This window comes from Syngnathus floridae, chromosome 5 (genome assembly GCF_059516105.1).
Source record: "Syngnathus floridae isolate MCC-2025c chromosome 5, RoL_Sflo_1.0, whole genome shotgun sequence".
NCBI classification, from domain to species: Eukaryota; Metazoa; Chordata; class Actinopteri; order Syngnathiformes; family Syngnathidae; genus Syngnathus; species Syngnathus floridae.
The window spans coordinates 7,516,924-7,534,552 of NC_142417.1; the positions used below are offsets into that span (position 1 = coordinate 7,516,924).

A 17,629-nucleotide genomic window follows, 5' to 3' on the forward strand; every position below is an offset into this window, starting at 1 on the left:
AAGGCAAAGCGGCAAAAAGAGAAAGGCTCTAAATGCTTAAATAATCCAACAAAAGCAGAAGGCCATGTAGGCTACATGGTCAGATGGAGGAGGACAAAGTGAAAAAGCTCAGAGTTACTGAAGATGAAAAAGAAAAATAATTAGGAAACCAGAGAATGGTGATAAAAGCAGGCATCCAATAAATAGACAGAGCAAAGAAAAAAAGTCTGTTTAATCTTGTTCCCTTTTTGTACTTGCAGAGCAGAGCACGTGTTTTCAAGAAAATTACCACTTGGCCCGAAACGCAAAGAACTACAATCAGACAAGACACCACCGATGATTCCATGACGAGATGGCCCAGTACTCCGTTATTACCTCCACCCACAAGGCATTGTTTGGCTCAGGGATTGTCATAACCATTCAACCAATTGATTCGTACAGCAGTTCCCAACCTCGTACGTTCCATGCAAAGTATTCGAGGCGATCTTATCTCATGTGGACACAGCTCTTGAACAAAGTCTAGCGTTCTGGTCAACTCGCCCCGCAATGTGGTTCGTCCACGTTTGTCTTTCTTGACTTATTAGTTCCGCTCAGTCTACCTTAGTTACTTTATTTAATCACAACATATTTTCCACAAAGGTCCTTTGGATTTCTTTTCAAATTCCACTTCAGTTTGATCTCCAACTTGAATGTAGACCCAATAAACCTTACGGTGCGAACTGCTCAACCCGCTGTACAGCGCTATATCATTAATTAGCTACTCGAGATTATTCCACGCCATCAGTTTTTTTTTACAGAACTCGCAATAGTACTTTGATGTTCAAAAATGTGCATCAGTAATTGCGTATAATTACAATTTATAAACATTATTTCCCAGCGCTATGGAAATCTATAAATAGCGTCAAAGGATGAACTCCCAGGACAGTGAAAGGAAATGTTATTGTGATGGGGACTTATGTTTTCTGTCTTTGTTAAAAAAATTGGGATATATGTGTTTAATTTCAGTAAAATGACTAGCTACATTGTGAACCATCATTTGGTTGCTGCCGTGCAAAGTCTCTTAGCAAAATCTAAAATAGTGATTCACCAAAGGAGGCAAAACAAGTCACCCACACATCACACAATTAATTATTAACAGCAAGCAACTTTTTGAACAAAAACTCCTCGAGAATTTTCGAGAGCCTAAACACACGCAGACGCTCAGCCGGCGTTATGACAAGCCGCCATTGTTGCTCCTGGAATGAGTCCAGCAAATGAGTTTTTTTTTTTTTCCAAATGAGGCTGGGCGAGGCAAATGAGTTTGCAAAAGTTATTTTGTTCTAATTACGTTTTAATGAACTATTTTTGTTCTGAATAATTGAATCCTTCCTCGTGAAGGAGCCACAGAGATCATTAGCCTACATTCTACATGGGTATTGTCATTGTTTCTGTACGGCGGCCCATTTGTAGCCTCGTTTTTGGCAGATACAGTACGTCAGACAACCCCACAAGTTTGGCAGTATTTAAATCGCACACTAGCTAACGGCTTTTTTTTTCTGGGTGGGATTATCTTAGCCACTCTGCAAGTACAACACAAACAAGTCCACACTTGTAAAAGTCAACACTCAATCTTATCGCCTCTAAACGGTCTGCATAATGAAAGCTTGCAATCGAACTGAGGTTAACTATAAAGGGAAATGTGCTTTTGGGAGTTTGCAAACATATTTTAAGGTTGTGTTAAACTTATAATCATCTTAATATCTAGTATTGAAGTGCTCGTGTGGATTGGTGGGGGCCGAGGAATGTGCAGGCAAACTGCATGAACTTGTTTTCTTGGAAGTGTTGTGTATAGGCCCAGACAGGGAGTACCGGACGAGATAATCTCAAGGTCGGTGAGAAAGGAGAACAACAGCACATCTATGGGACTGGGCATCGAGGGGAAAACCCAACCGCCTGACCTCAGCGACACCTGGACGGGGAGGAGATGGCCATCCACCAATCATCTCATAATATTTTGCATGCTTTAATATTCATATTGTGTTTCTTTAAAACTGGGCAACCCGGAAGAATGTGTCGTCTTTTGGTGGTCACAAAAACGCACGAGTTTTAGTGTGAGGGACCCGGGACCCAGGCCTGTATTAGTGCGCTTTGTCAGGAATAAATAATTGGTAAATTTGGTCTAATTGATCTACTGGTCTTCTCTTTGACAGAACGAACTCGCAAAATTGTTAGGTGCGCCAGTGTGTGGATTAGGACATTGCAATTTATGTGTTAAGTGTTGATCGCAATTTGGAGTCAGATCAATAACTAGAATCCGTAACCTAACAATTTCTTGGTGACCGCGGACGTGATGTCAAGAGAAGGGTAATTGACAACTCGTGGTCTTCATCCAGGACACCGGACAGTGTCAGGGACATTGTCTCCCGGTCGGCGAACCGTTGGAAATAAGCGCACAACGTTGAGCTGGTACGACGTCTCCTCAACCCTGAGCTCACCACTGATAAGGTAAGCAGAATACCTGTTACTATAAGTCGAAATTCTGCAAATTGAAAGAGGAAATTTAAGAGGAGACTGTTGTTCAGATCAAATAAGGTGTGCATGAAGTGAAGATACATACGGTGAATAAGTTTGGAACTTACGTGTGTAACGTGTACGGTAAAGTCAGGGACTTACGCGTACTACGGATAGGTCAGGGACCTAGTGCTTCGTCGTGGCGGACAAGGGTACGGTGACGATCGTATTCAGATAGCTGGGGTTAATAAAGAGATCCCCGAGGGGAAGTGAGGCCTCCTCAAAAAATATCCGGTGGTAACAGTTCCTCCTGTGAGAGATCAGACCACTAAAATATCCAAAATGAACAACCAAATTGAGGGGAGTTTGTGTGATGAGAGCAGTGTGTGTGCTGAGAGGAATGAGTGGAGTGAGATTGAAAGAATGTATGCTGATGTGGAAGCGCAAATTGTGAGTGGCATTGACCGAAAGAGAGTGGCGAAGGAGCGAATGAGACACCGAAAAGTCTTCGCGAAATTGGAAGGTGACAAATTGTTTAAGGGCTTCCCAACAGCTTGGGACATGGAACGCCTGGCACGGCAGTTGCAGCAAAAAGAGACTGGGGTGCTGAAAAGAAAGCTCGCCTTAGAGGACGAGAAAAAAGGCGCCGGCTGGCGTAAGCGGAAGGTGCTCGAGAAGCACATTAGGGAGAATGAGGAAGAGCGACGCTCCTTGCACAATTTTGCGACAGCTGCAACAGCCATTTTTGCCACTCAGAAGAAACTGCCCGTAGAAAGTGTTGTTAATGTGAGAAAAGCAGAGGAGGTAGAGAAAGCGGTGAAAATAGACGAGGAAAGAAATGAATACAAGGGCATTTATCCATCTTTGCATGATGTGACACACCCGAGTGCCCCCACCCTCGGAGTGAGCTATGTTGGACCGCCGCCGTACGGCGACCCCGGAGTAATGGCTCCGGTGGTGACGCTGGGTGGCAGGATGGTAGTGGATGTCGAGGGCGAAGGCGAAAGGGCGGATCAGAGTATTGTACAGTTGATTGAACAAGCAGTAAATAAAGAGAGGCGACGTGCCCGGGAGGGGGACACATCCCGCGTGGACACCTCCACCCCCGGTCCTAGCCCTCAACCGTCCAATGTGACGAAAGGAGAAAGCTGGCATAGACTTACGGCCGAGAATGAGGCGCTAAAAAAGAAAATTGATCAAGCCGATGAGCAGCGTAGACAGGAGACGCAGATGTTAAAATGGGCAACGGAGAAAGGGAGACGAGAAGACGCGAAGAGCGCGCGAAGACAGCAAGAGCGTCCACAGTGGGAAAGCAGCGAGGGTGAGGAAGAAGATGATGTTGTGATGCAACAGAGAAAAATGTTGGAGTGCGCGAATCAGGACAGTAGAAAGAAGTGCAGACAGGGAGAGAGAGAGACACGGAGAAAATATAATTTGCGGAGTGGTCAGGGACAGATGACACAGGCCGAGGTGCAGAAAAATGAATTGATGTGTCCGCTGGTGACCACATCGGGCGGTCAGCACTACGAGCCCATGGTGCTCCGTGATGTGACCGCGATGATGGAAAAGATGCCCCCACTTCACAGAGGAGGCAAGGTGTGGCTGAACAAATTTTTAGCTCTGATGAGTGGGCAGAGCTGTACACTCGGTGACATGCGCCAGATGTTGGCAGGAGCATGCTCTCTAGTGCAATTGCAGGCAATTGAGGAAGCAGCAGGCACAGCGAGACTGGGGAGGGAGGTGCCCTTGCCACAAGTAGCAGCGCCCCTGTTTGAAAACATTAAATTGACTTTCCCACAACCCACCGATCTGGCCCCCACTATGTTTCCTTATGATGTGAAAATGTCACCTGCACAACATTATGTAACATGTGTGGAGAGTTGGATTGAAACCACAGGTCGACATCCGGCTCTCACGCACGAGGCAGAGGTGCTCTTCCGAACGGCGCTGCTGGACGGACTTCCACCAGATGTGAAGAAGCAGCTAATGTCAGATCCTGACATTCTGGTTTGTGCCGAAGAACGATTTAAACGTCATCTTTTGCATCACTGCAGAATGTTCACTGAGTCACAAGCTAAAGTTGAAAACGAGACAGACGCATTATCTAAACAGTTGTTGAAATTACAGTTGGCAAAAATGCATGGTGAAGCTAAACAGTCTAAATCACAGAAAAAGGAAATGCAAATGTCACAGGCTCCTCAGGTGGTGGGGCGCGGAAGAGGCCAGTTCCGGGGCGGATACAGAGGCCGGGGAGGGAGTGCACCTGCTTACCCGGGGAGGGCAACATACAAGCCCCATTCAACAAACGCATGTTTCATCTGCGGCGAAACCGATCACTGGGCAAAAGAATGTCCACAGTATCGACCACGCGGAGCCACCCGCCCAGCCGGAGGCCCGCCATACCAACCCGGGGCGCCGATGCAACAGGCAGGAACAGCTCCATCCGGTGGACGGCCCTGGCAACAGCCACAAACGCACGGAGGTCAGTACTACCAACATGATGATCTCTGGTGTGGACAATTTGAATAGGGCTGCCCGGGGAGCCAGGAAAGCAGTGGCCCGGCGGAGCCAATGCTTCATGTGACAGTGGAAGGAAAACCTGTGAAGATGCTGGTGGACACGGGAGCAACTTATTCATCAATAAACACTGCCCTTCCTGTATCCTCACTGTCAAAGAAAACAACGACTTTAGTCGGCTTCTCGGGACAACCACGTACTCTGCCTTTCACCAAACCACTTGAAACTGTGATCACCCGGACAGGGTGTAGACTGTGGCACAAATACATCCATTCCACAGACACTCCGATCAATTTGATGGGAAGGGACTTGCTGTCAGCCGTTCAAGCCAGAATTCTGTGTGGGCCAGAGGGAGTGATTATTCAATTTCCAGATGGCATCAGCATCCAGTGCTCACAGCAGCTACAACAACATGGTCAGTGGCTGATGGCGCCCCTACCGGCAGAAGCAGAAACTGCAACCATCTACTGGGCCAGGCTGGAGCCAGAGACCCCTGCTGGTGGCGGTGTGTTCTCGACCTACCTACTGTGGAAGCCTTGGATCTGCTCACTGGCGCCATACCACCCACCTGTTGATCCTTTGCATTGCACTCTATATTATGACCGAAAAAGTGATGATGTATATCGGGATTTGTTTGAAGAAATTGAAGGGCACATGTGGGATTTAACTTCATCATGCATTTTGATTGGTAAAGAGGGAGTCGCAGCGGCAACTGAATTGACATATGAACAAATGCAGTGGTTCAAAATGACAGAGAAAGGGGTGCCACACATTTCGCTGGCTCTTGCCCCAGGACACGAGGCCAGACAATTGGGCTCAATGGTCAAGCAGTTGTTGCAACAGACCGATTGGCGGAAAACTCACATTCCTAATTTGTACTGGTCTGAGTCTCAGAATGCATACCAAATTAAACAAACCATGGTAGACACAGGATTGCTGGAAATGATGTTGGTGTCCCGCACACACGGTAGGGAGTTAACTGATCATGAGGACGCTGAAGTAATGCTGGCGGCCTTGCCCGACACACTGTGGTCCCAGGGTCCATTTGATGTCGGGTTTTGTCATTCGGTGGCCCCTATTGATCTCCAAATGGATGAGACGCAGCCTATCAAACGGCCTCAATATCGTTGGCCGAAAGAGGCGGACCAAGGCATGGAAGACACTCTGTGTGGCCTCTGGGACGCAGGAGTGTTGGAAGTGTCGTGTTCCGAATGGAATACCCCGCTGAGGCCAGTGCGGAAAGCAGATGGGAAAACATGGCGCATGGCACATGATCTGAGAGCAGTAAACGATGTCACCATCACTCCTGTTCTTCCCGTGCCGGACCCGCACCGGATCCTAGCGTCATTGAACCCTGCCTACCAGTGGTTCACAGTGATTGATTTGGCCAATGCCTTCTTCTGCCTTCCGCTTTCCCCCTCAGTGCGGCACGTGTTCGCATTCACCTACAATGGAGTGAAACTGCAATACACTCGCATGCCGCAGGGATTCAAAAACTCGCCAGGTTTGTTCAATCAGGTCCTCAAGGAACTCCTTGAACCATGCCAAATGCCGGATGGCACTTTGTTGTTGCAGTATGTTGATGATCTGTTGATTGCAGCAAAAGACGAGCAGGCGTGTCTTGCAGGAACAAAGAAAGTGTTGTTGTGGTTAGGAGAGAAAGGGTTCAAGGTGTCAAGGAAGAAACTGCAATGCTGTCGCCAACAGGTCACTTTTCTAGGTCGAGTGTTGACCCCTAGCGGCCTCGCCATGTCGCCTGAGCATAGAAACTCCATTCTCCGTCACCCACGGCCCACCACTGTCCAGGAGATGCTATCATTCTTGGGGTTATGCGGCTATAGCAGACACTACATACCCTGCTTTGCCGACAAAACCGGTGTCCTCCGAGCCCTGATCCGTGAACAGGGGGCCAGGAATCTCAAGGCTTGCCTGGTTTGGACACCGGAGGCTGCCGAAGTCTTTGTGTCACTGGTGCAGGAGCTGGCCTCTGCTGCGGCTTTGGCCACTCCTGATTACACCCTGCCCTTCCATTTAGATGTCTCCGTTTCAGGAAAAGTTGTGAATGGAGCTCTGTACCAGAAAATGCAGCATGGACGTGCAGTGCTGATGTATTGCAGCGTCCCCTTGGACAACATTGAGCAACGACAACCCGACTGTTCCAGATATGCTGCTGGTCTGGCGAAGATCTTACTCAAAACAGCCCACACGGTCATGGGACATCCCATCTATGTGTTAACTGATCATGCGGTATCCTCATTTGTCGCGTCAGCGGCATTCACGTTGACTCCGCTGCGACAAACACGGTTGTTGAAAATATTGACTGCTCCAAATGTCAACTATGTCCATTCCGGAGTGAACATGGCGGATCAATTGTTGGTGGGTCCACATGAGTGTGCATTAAAGGTCCAGACAGTGACAAAAGTCCGACCTGACCTCTATTCCACTCCGCTCGGGCACGGTCGGGTGGTGTTCACTGATGGCTGCTGTTGGAGAGACAAAGAGGGCTCCCTCCATGCGGCCGCGGCTGCGGTCGAGTGGAGGGATGGTTCCTTCCAGCCTCTTAAAGTGATGAAGCTCACCACCCGCCCATCAGCCCAGGCGGCAGAAGTCTTTGCCTTGGTGTTAGCCTTGCGGCAGTGTAAGGGGGAAGCCGTGACCATCTATTCTGACTCTGCCTATGCGGTGTCGGCGGCCTTAATCGATCTGGTAGGGTGGCTACAGAACGGGTTCACAACGGCCAGAGGCCCGGAGATTGCACACAAGGACTTGATGTTGCAGCTGTTTGAGGCGTTGAAATACCCAAGCGAGGTGGCCGTTGTCAAAGTGCCTGGTCACTCTAAAGCTGACACCCTCGTGGCCAGGGGAAACCAAGCGGCTGATGAATTGGCCAAACAGACGGCCGGGTACGGCAGGGCAGCGGACATGATGGTGTCCCACGGTCCAGTGATTGTGGACGGGGAACACCCCGACTCCTGTTTGCCTCTGTCGCTTTCACATGCCGATCTGTGTGCCGCCCAGGATGCCACGTCCCCGCAACAAAAATCAGTCTGGCTGGCAGCAAAGGCTGTCAAACGATCAGATGGCTTGTGGGTAGGACCCAAAGGCCAGCCCGCTCTTCCGGAAGGAAGGCTAATGGCAGAGGTCCTGGCACAAGCACACACACCTTCCCATGTGGGCCACCATGCCATGATGATCCATCTCCGGAGTTGGTGGCATCCCAGACTCTCGGACGTGGTCTGGAATTTCGTTGCGGATTGTGAGTCCTGCCAGACGTTCAATGCACGCCCTACGTTGAAGCCAAAGCCCGGCCTGTTTCAGCCGGCCCCGTGGCCGGGGGCAGAGGTGATCATTGATTTTACCGACATGAGTACAAGAGTGAATGGGAAACGCTTTTTGCTTGTGATGGTTGACGCTTACTCAGGCTGGCCTGAGGCATATCCGTGCTCAAAAGAAGATTCTACTGCTGTGATCAAGGCTTTGATCACCCATTACATCCCCACGCATGGTTTCCCGGCCCTGATCCGCTCTGACAATGGTACACACTTTAACAACAAAGCCTTGGCCAAGGTAGAATCAATTTTGGGGTTGAAGCATCGATTCGGCTGTGTCTACCATCCTCAGAGTCAGGGCGGAGTTGAACGTATGAATCGAACACTGAAGGAGAAATTAGCCAAAATTATGGCTCAAACGACAATGAATTGGCTCCAAGCGCTCCCGCTTGCCTTGTTGTCTGTGCGGCAATCCGTTAACAGGCGCACTGGATTCGCACCATTTGAATTGATGACGGGTCGTCTAATGCCGGGACCAGCAACGACGCTCGTCCCACCAGAGGATGTTGCGGTACCAAATTTGTCTCATGCAGCATACTGGTCCTATTTGTCTGCTTTGGTGTCCAGTGTTTCTGCACAGATTGGAGAGAAATCCGCTGCGGCTGCGGCGGAGGAAGGCGTGTCGGCGGAGAAACAGCTCACGCCGTACGTGTACGTCCGAGTCATCTCCAGAAAGTGGACGGACCCCCGGTGGAAGGGCCCCTTTCGTGTCTTGGCCAGGACGTCTCACGCGGCCCAGCTCGACTTCAAAGGACGCCGGTGGTATCACTACTCACAACTCCGTCCGGCCCCAGAGTTTGTTCCGTCAGGATGAAGGTATTCCTGTTTGGCCGTGTCCCGGACCCGGCCAAAGGGGGGGGAACAGAAGGAACAATACGGAAAAGGAAAGGTTTTTGGGAATTTTCAGAATTATTTTTAGTAGGAGTGCTATGTGTGAGTTGTCTTTTTGTGTGGGCATTGATGACAATTGATGAGACCATCCAGCAGAAAACGTCCCAAATTCAAAATTCACCCACCAACAGACAATACCGATGCAGAGGAAAAGTAGTCTATGAAGCTGAGGTGAACACAACAGAAGAGCTCTCACGAGAGGAACAGGAAGGTTTGAGACAGAGATGTGACAGCAAAAATTGGCAAACGTATGTCACGTTGTCTAATTGGACAGAGACCAACCAAACCTTACATGACAAATTGGAAAAGTACCAGAGAAGGGTGTGGAGCAACCAAATTCAACAAGTAAAGAAAGTATTGGATTTAGCCCCACCCGATAGAGAAGGGACATGTATTTACCAATGTAAAGAAGATGGACAGTTTGTTGTTGCTTCGTGTCATGGACAAAAGAAGTTAACATATGGAGAAATGTGGTTGTTTTATTCTCAATGCTCAGAGAATGAGTTTGGTTTGTTCTCGGTTGAGAGGGCATTGGAGAGTCATGGCATACAATTATCCACTCAGATGACGCAGATGGCGGTGGAGGTAAGTAAAGGGAGGTTGAACGATAAATTGAAAAACCCCGCCCCAATCAAGGAACCATTGTGGTACTGTAATGGAACAGGGTGCCCCACAGCATATTACAATGTGTCTGAGTACCATTTAAACATCCGGTCCAAAAGACAAGTGGTGACTGGGGTCACTCAGACACACCGCGGGCTCTGCGAACCGGTTCAATCATTCAAATGGGGGATCCAGGTTTGCATCCCTAAAAATGTGACAGTACAAATTACCATACCGTTTGATAGTTTGGTAAACGGGCAGATTAGAGGACAAAATTATCGGGATTATGATTGGTATTTGACCAATGAGTTGGTAAACAGGGGTTGGAAAAATTTGGTATGGGACACCAAAGATTGGTATAAATCATGGGGGACTAGTGTTCAAGCGAAACAACATCAGCAAATGATAAAAGGGGACAAAACACAGACAGGCATCACCTTGTGGGTTAATACTTCGCACGATTTACATTTGGGAAGCCGCACAATTGGATGCTGGGGTTTCCAGTTAAACATATATATGTATGGATACCCGTATTGGCAGGTGTTCCTATGTCAAGGTGAGGATGCCGAACAAGAAATATCCTTGAGTCCCTCGACAAACCCTCGAATCCTCGCAAAAGCAGTCAGGAGCGTAGATGATTGGTTTAGGATCACCACGGGAGTCACTGCTATAAATAATAATTGGCTTTTGATGGCAGAACAAGCTGCTAATACTACTGGTGAAGATTGTGTGGTCTGTCTTAAGGCAAGAGTAGTGTTGAAAATTGTACCAGCGGCAGTAGAATCATCTTGTATCTTACAGGTGTTGACCCAGCCCACTACTAGTGGTAATTGTTTGATTTATGAGGATATTTTCCCAGTCGTAGGCTTGGAAAAAAGAAAGCCCATTTTTGACAACCATGTGACTCAACAAAATATGACATGTTTAAAGTTAAACGGAACCGGCATGAGTATTGGGACAATAGATCCCACATGGTGCAAAGTCAATTTGTCACTGAATGTAACCTCTCCTCTCTCTCGTGCAGACATCTGGTTGTGGTGTGGTGATGACAAATTATATGATCGCTTGCCGAAGAACGCATCAGGTATCTGTGCCCTCGTGTCTTTGATAATGCCTGTGGTGGTTGTCCCCATTGAAATACAGAATCTCAATTGGGACCTGGAGTTCCCACTGGCGGAGCTCCTGAAGCGAGCCAAAAGAGACGTTTTGCCCCCGTGGTTGAACGACGACGATCCAACATATATTGACGCTATAGGAGTGCCCCGGGGTGTACCAGATGAGTATAAACTCGCTAATCAAGTGGCCTCGGGATTCGAAAGTATCTTCCTATGGATCACCCCCAATAAAAATGTAGACCGTATTAATTACGTTCATTACAATGTCCAACGACTGGGTAATTATACAGCTGAATCATTCGCCGCAGTTCATGAACAATTGGCTGCAACGTCGTTAATGGCGTTCCAAAATAGAATTGCGTTGGACATGCTATTGGCTAAGGAACATGGTGTATGTGGAATGTTTGGTGACGCATGTTGTACTTTTATCCCAAACAACACGGCACCAGGGGGCCGACTGACCAGGGCGTTGGAAGGACTAAGGACACTGAACAAAAAGATGAAAGATCATTCAGGTGTACACACCGATATTTGGTCTGATTGGATGAAAGCGTTTGGAAACTGGAAAGGGCTCATCATGTCTGTGCTTGTTGCTGTGGCTATTTTCACTACAATTATGATGTTATGCGGTTGTTGTTGTATTCCATGTATTAGATCACTCACTGTCCGGTTGATCGAGAAAACCGTTGGCCCGTTGCCACCGATGGGGCAATATACCCTGTTGACTCAACATGAGCCGCAGGGGGAAGGAAGGATCGACACCGCGCTGGTGGCTGTTTGCTAGGGTAACGGGTGATGACCTCATAAATGAGGTCATGAGAGGGAATAAAGGGAAATGTGCTTTTGGGAGTTTGCAAACATATTTTAAGGTTGTGTTAAACTTATAATCATCTTAATATCTAGTATTGAAGTGCTCGTGTGGATTGGTGGGGGCCGAGGAATGTGCAGGCAAACTGCATGAACTTGTTTTCTTGGAAGTGTTGTGTATAGGCCCAGACAGGGAGTACCGGACGAGATAATCTCAAGGTCGGTGAGAAAGGAGAACAACAGCACATCTATGGGACTGGGCATCGAGGGGAAAACCCAACCGCCTGACCTCAGCGACACCTGGACGGGGAGGAGATGGCCATCCACCAATCATCTCATAATATTTTGCATGCTTTAATATTCATATTGTGTTTCTTTAAAACTGGGCAACCCGGAAGAATGTGTCGTCTTTTGGTGGTCACAAAAACGCACGAGTTTTAGTGTGAGGGACCCGGGACCCAGGCCTGTATTAGTGCGCTTTGTCAGGAATAAATAATTGGTAAATTTGGTCTAATTGATCTACTGGTCTTCTCTTTGACAGAACGAACTCGCAAAATTGTTAGGTGCGCCAGTGTGTGGATTAGGACATTGCAATTTATGTGTTAAGTGTTGATCGCAATTTGGAGTCAGATCAATAACTAGAATCCGTAACCTAACAACTATGAGGTTTCTTTTAAGCAAAATAATAACCAGAAATGGAGGATTGAATTTACGTGACACTGTGTTAGGCATGCAAAGATACTATACAGTATAGCTCCTTGAATTTAATGGTATGGGCTACTTTGTAACAGGAAACAAAATATCGTGTAGCATCATTATGACTGATTATGAATTATTTGCAAATATTGAGTTTGGTACACACCATTGTTTACGAGATATACAAGCAAGCTGATATTGTGCTCTTTTCCTTTCTTTGCTTTTAGTGTTGGCAGTTAATTATTAAATATACATAGTGAATTGTTACATGTCAAATAGTGAATCAGGTGGGATTTTTTTTTTTTTAGACGGGCAGGGGTCTTTCATGGTTTTTCTGGCCCATTTTCTCAGGGATTTAAGAAAGAAAAAAATAGGTGTAATTAAATCAGTTGATACCATATTTGAATTCTGTCACAAATTAAAACTAGCATTTAAAATATGTTAAATAATAATAATAATATAGCAACTGACAACCTGGAAAAAACTGAGAAAAAAATGTTTAAAAAATGAGGGAAAAAAATACATCCAGAAAAAAATGACAAAAATTGGATGAAAAAACAAACTGCTTGATTCATGAAAAAATAGCAAAAACCTGCCAAATTTACAGTTAAAAAAAAAAAAACATTTTCAACACTGTACTACAAATTTAGGTTGAGGCCGCCACTTTTGGAAGAGGTTGTTGTGAGCTGCGGACCCCCTACTAAGTGCTTGGGTGTTCAACAAACAGTGAAAACTTCATGTTTTACAGTGTGTCTGAATCCACTTCAGAGGAAGCTTCCATGTTGGCAAGTCTCCTGCGTCAAGTGCAGTTTTATAACTTTACCCGGTGGCACCACCACAGTGTGCCGACTCGTGCGGCATTGTTCATTAATATTTATGCCACTTTATTCTTCCCCTTTTACTGAAATGTTGCTGCAAATTGTCTCGTGTCGACAATACCGTTGTGTTTCTGCGTGACTTTTGTTTTTTCATTACCATTACAGATGGTGTTGGCATCCCCTGCACATGAAAAGGCACCTTTGGAAAGATTTGAGGGAATCTGTCACACTTTGTCTGACTAACGAATATGGAGTCAGCAGAGGACTCATCAGTGAACATGTGTGAGTGTGTGCGTACGTTTGTGTGAATGTCAGCTGTCTTGAAATGTTACCGGCGTGTGATATAATATGCTCTTTACGGTGTAATGAAGATGAGGGAATGTGGTCTCGACGCCCCACGAGTGTTAAATAAACCGCTGTACCCCCTCTCGTCACACGCATTGATCGCAATGACGCTCACACACACGATATCATAGAGACATGTATCATCCGACATAATGGACATTGTAAAGCCATGTGACCTTCAAGAAAAGCAAACGGTGTGACACCTTTTTTCCCTTTCCTGAATTGAATAAAATTGGATTCAAATTAGCATCACTATATATCCTAAATTATAATTAGTCATTATAATGAATACTAGTTAAACAAATCAAGTACATCACTTTACTAATAATTACATGTTTTGACCAGATTTAAGATAAATCTACAAATTCCATGACCACAGTACCAATACATATGATACTTCCAAGAGTCTGTATTTCTTTTTGACGGGATGTTAGCACGCAATAAAATTATTCCAATACGTAATAGACTGCATCCAAAAACCAACCAACTATGTCGCTTATATGGAAGACATTATATGCTCAAGGGTCTTTCTGGATATGTACTGTAATAAAACCACTGTTAGCGTCTTCTTGCCATCTTCTATTTTTTTTTTTAGGTAAACAATCCCTGCTTTATCTTTATGCACGCAATTTTCATGCCTCCTAATCTCTATCCTCTTGACACCATCCCAAGCATGATTAACCATGTTCAAAGTCAACATAGTAATCTTTCCATCTGGCTTTCATGTGACTGAAGTAAACCAAGATGATAACAGCCAGGCTTCTAGAACTCAGCAAAACGTAAGGAGCGTTAAACATGTGAGAATCATTTTGCACTTAGGGAGAGAAAGGTTGTATCCTCTATCTCGACTTTGTGAGACGAACACATAAGCACAGGAAGAACATGCAAATGGAAACATACCAAGGACATGGTTGCATTTTAATTTTGCGTTTTTTTTTCTTCAACATAGTACTCCCATGGTCTCCTCTCTGAAAGAGCTCAAACTAATTGCCTTTTTAATAGCTCACGACATGCGTTATTGTGTTAGTGTGTCCCCATGTGTATTTTGTGTTGTTTGTGTGATTGTGTGGGGCAACAAGGAAGTGATGACTTGCTCATATGAGCCAGCCTCGTTAGTATTTTTGAACCGTCAAGTTTTGCTCTAAAAGTCTCATTGTGACATTGGCCAGATTTATAACACGAGGCTAAGTGGAAAAATATGTTTGCATTGCCAATTTTTGCTGGAGAAATGCGACTCTCGGGACATACGCAAGTGTGTGCGTGGTGAGGCGAAGAATGAACCTTTCGTTTGCTTCTTGTTATGACACATCGGGACAAATTTAATGTTCTTTTCACAAGCTTGTTGACATGTTTGTGAAGCTCTGCTTTCATCCCAATCGGGATTGTCCGAGAGGCGTAACCTGGATATTTTTTCACTGCTGCTTGAGAGAAAATTCAACCTTATGTTAGTTAAATCCAGAATATGTTCCATAGCCTGTGTCGCAAAATATTTCAAATCCAAAGCACAAATTATCCTTTGACGGACCATTTTGAGTTGTCGTGCCACAACACTGTTCTCTTCTCACGCGCTGAAAGAAAAAAACGTTGCTGGATATCTTTGTGGATACGCTGGTTGCTCCTCTGACCTTATGAGAAGAACTCACAACAGATGATGCCTGTCACATTAAAAAACGTGAACAATCTGACTGATTTTTTTTCTTCAGACTCTTCCACTGAAGACTCTGGGGTTTGGTTTCTGGGCCGTATGAAGATCTATTACTGATCATTGGTGATGGCTCTCCCTAGCAAGTCTGATCTCATTGCTCTCATCATCACTCACATTGCTCATTGTTTGACGATCTGAGGATCTTGAGGATAGGACAGGTATATAAATGTGCTGAAGTCACAGGTATAGACTTCAGGGCAATTACTCTGAAGGGGAAAACTAAAAAGAAAAAATTACCTGGAGTGCCTGCTACTCCGTCAGGTGCAAAATTAAACAGCTAAGTAAATCTTTGGTTAGCTGCCTATTTCTGAAAATGTGTCCATGAGCGAGCTGATTTGAATTTTGAATTTTCTTAACAATACTTCCACCTCCAGTTTCTCCGGCCAATGCTTGGCAGTTATGCTACTTTCACATTGGCCGCTAAGATAAATTTCTGGTCATAGTAATTGTAGTATGAATGTTGCATATTGTTTATTTCTAAGCACTCTACAGTTATGTAAGAGTGGGGTTGGTTTGCACACTAACCACCCTCACACGAGCTTCTCCAGCCATGACACAATTAGCTAAGCAAAGTTAATAGAGGAGCTTTAGAAGGACAATTCCAACAAGCAAAAAAAGATACAACATGTTGTCAACAGGAACGGCAGTTAGAAATGCTTAAGAGAATATAAAAACATGAAATATTCAATTAGTGCAGAGCAACGTGTGCTCTCACACACTGCGAGTGACTATAAAAAGTTCTCGTCCCTTTGGACTTTGCTGTGCGCAATTGTTTACCACACTGCAGCACAGCAGATGTAATTAAGCATGTCTTGATAGCAAAAAACAAAAGACGACTTGTTGAGAAACAAATTGTTCTTAAATGTGAATAAATGTAAAAAAAAAAATGTATTTCTGCACATGTTCTCTTCACTATCAATCGGTCACATGACCATTTCAGTGAGGGTCATAACAACACCGTCGTTGGCTTCCTTAAAGTTGGCCCCCAAGGCAACTCTGAAATATTCCGTCTCAAAAGTCCCAATTCTCCAAACTTACTAAGCATGCATCTCTCTCCTGTCATCCCAAAATGTGCGCACGGCATTGACTTTGTAATTCCTAGCTTAAAAATGCATTCTTATTAGTGTTTCTTTGCCAAATGCTTTACATGTGAAAATGGAGCAAATTAAAAACCCAACGTTACTTCAATCACCAACATAATCGGTCTCATCTTCCCGATTGAAGACAATGAGGATTTAGCCCGGATTCCACACTAAACGTCTTTTGTGTTGCTTTAGCCCTTTAGCACATCAAAGGTTGGGGAAAACAAAAGAGGGGAAAGACTTGCGGATTACAAAAGGTCAGTTGGGGTAAAAACCCAGCAAGAGACGAACTGTTTCGTCACTCATTGAATTGCTAGACGCTCTTCTAGTGAATATTATTTGTGTTAAGTCTTAAGCTAGTTCAGCAACTTCTTCTTTTATGAGATTCTGAAAGAATGAATGAATTCTAATCAGATCACACGAGTGTAAGTGTCAAGTGGCAGATCAAACACGTGGCCCCCACTCTTTCCTCTCCATCCATTGTAGCCATCCATCATCGCTACGTCCCTCCTGTTCTCTAATTAATTTGCCTACCTGCTTTGCTCTCGCTTCATCCATCACCTCAGCTGGCCTGGTCAGGTCATTACCCACGGTGCTGATGGTTTTGTTTCTCTAATTAGCCCAATTATGACTGTCAGTTATAGCCTGCTCACCCCCGCCCGGCCTCCTGGAGAGACCTCACCATCCTTAACATGGCTTTGCGTGACCTTGGCCCACGGCTGTTCCCCTACAGCATGATGCCTGACGCTTACCCTTGCACTGCATCTGTCTTCATTTCAAATCAAAGCATTAAATTAAAGCTAAAAGTCCATACAGACCCCCAAAAATTGATTGCGTTATTGTGATTCATCAGTCACCTCGCTTAAATCGTGCATAATCAACAAGTCTGCCATTTAAGCGGAAACTATTTTCGGCAATCCCCGAAATGGAGCAAGATCCATGTGCAAGCACGTCTCTTCCGACCAGTCTTACTTGCATACAAACAGGTTTCCATGGTTACTTTTTTCCCCTCTCTCAACTCTCAAAATAGAAGCAACTAAAATAATGAACCACTTTCACATTGGGGAATGATCGACTCGCTCAAACTTTGAAACCAGTGTTCATACTATCTGTTGGTGTTTCAAATAATGCTGCACTGTCGACAAAATTTCTTTAAACAGTGACCCCGTCAGTAACACACCAAGTCTCAAATTACAGTCGTCAATGAGTGCATGATCTGCTCGTGTCTCCACAATTTATTCTGTTTACAACC

The 17,629-nt window shown here is 45.5% G+C and overlaps 3 protein-coding genes across 4 annotated transcripts in view; 2 read left to right on the forward strand and 1 right to left on the reverse strand.

Moving 5' to 3' along the window:
- ccser1 (coiled-coil serine-rich protein 1) overlaps positions 1-17,629 on the reverse strand; it is an 83,054-nt gene that overhangs the window by 10,032 nt on the left and 55,393 nt on the right. The window lies entirely within an intron of this gene.
- On the forward strand, positions 2,840-9,141 carry LOC148397846 (uncharacterized). The gene is made up of 2 exons (XM_088377274.1): positions 2,840-4,896; positions 4,999-9,141. The coding sequence occupies exons 1-2, from the start codon at positions 2,893-2,895 to the stop codon at positions 9,127-9,129; spliced, it is 6,135 nt and encodes a 2,044-aa protein (XP_088233400.1). The 5' UTR covers positions 2,840-2,892; the 3' UTR covers positions 9,130-9,141.
- On the forward strand, positions 9,141-12,245 carry LOC148397847 (uncharacterized). Its single transcript, XM_088377278.1, has one exon. The coding sequence runs from the start codon at positions 9,276-9,278 to the stop codon at positions 11,706-11,708; it is 2,433 nt and encodes an 810-aa protein (XP_088233404.1). The 5' UTR covers positions 9,141-9,275; the 3' UTR covers positions 11,709-12,245.

Bases quoted from the DNA above. Each gene is read 5' to 3' on its own strand.
- LOC148397846 (XM_088377274.1), top strand. From the start codon at position 2,893: ATGTATGCTGATGTGGAAGCGCAAATTGTGAGTGGCATTGACCGAAAG. The intron at 4,897-4,998 runs GCAGGAACAGCT...CAATTTGAATAG, and splicing joins CCGGGGCGCCGATGCAACAG to GGCTGCCCGGGGAGCCAGGA.
- LOC148397847 (XM_088377278.1), top strand. From the start codon at position 9,276: ATGACAATTGATGAGACCATCCAGCAGAAAACGTCCCAAATTCAAAAT.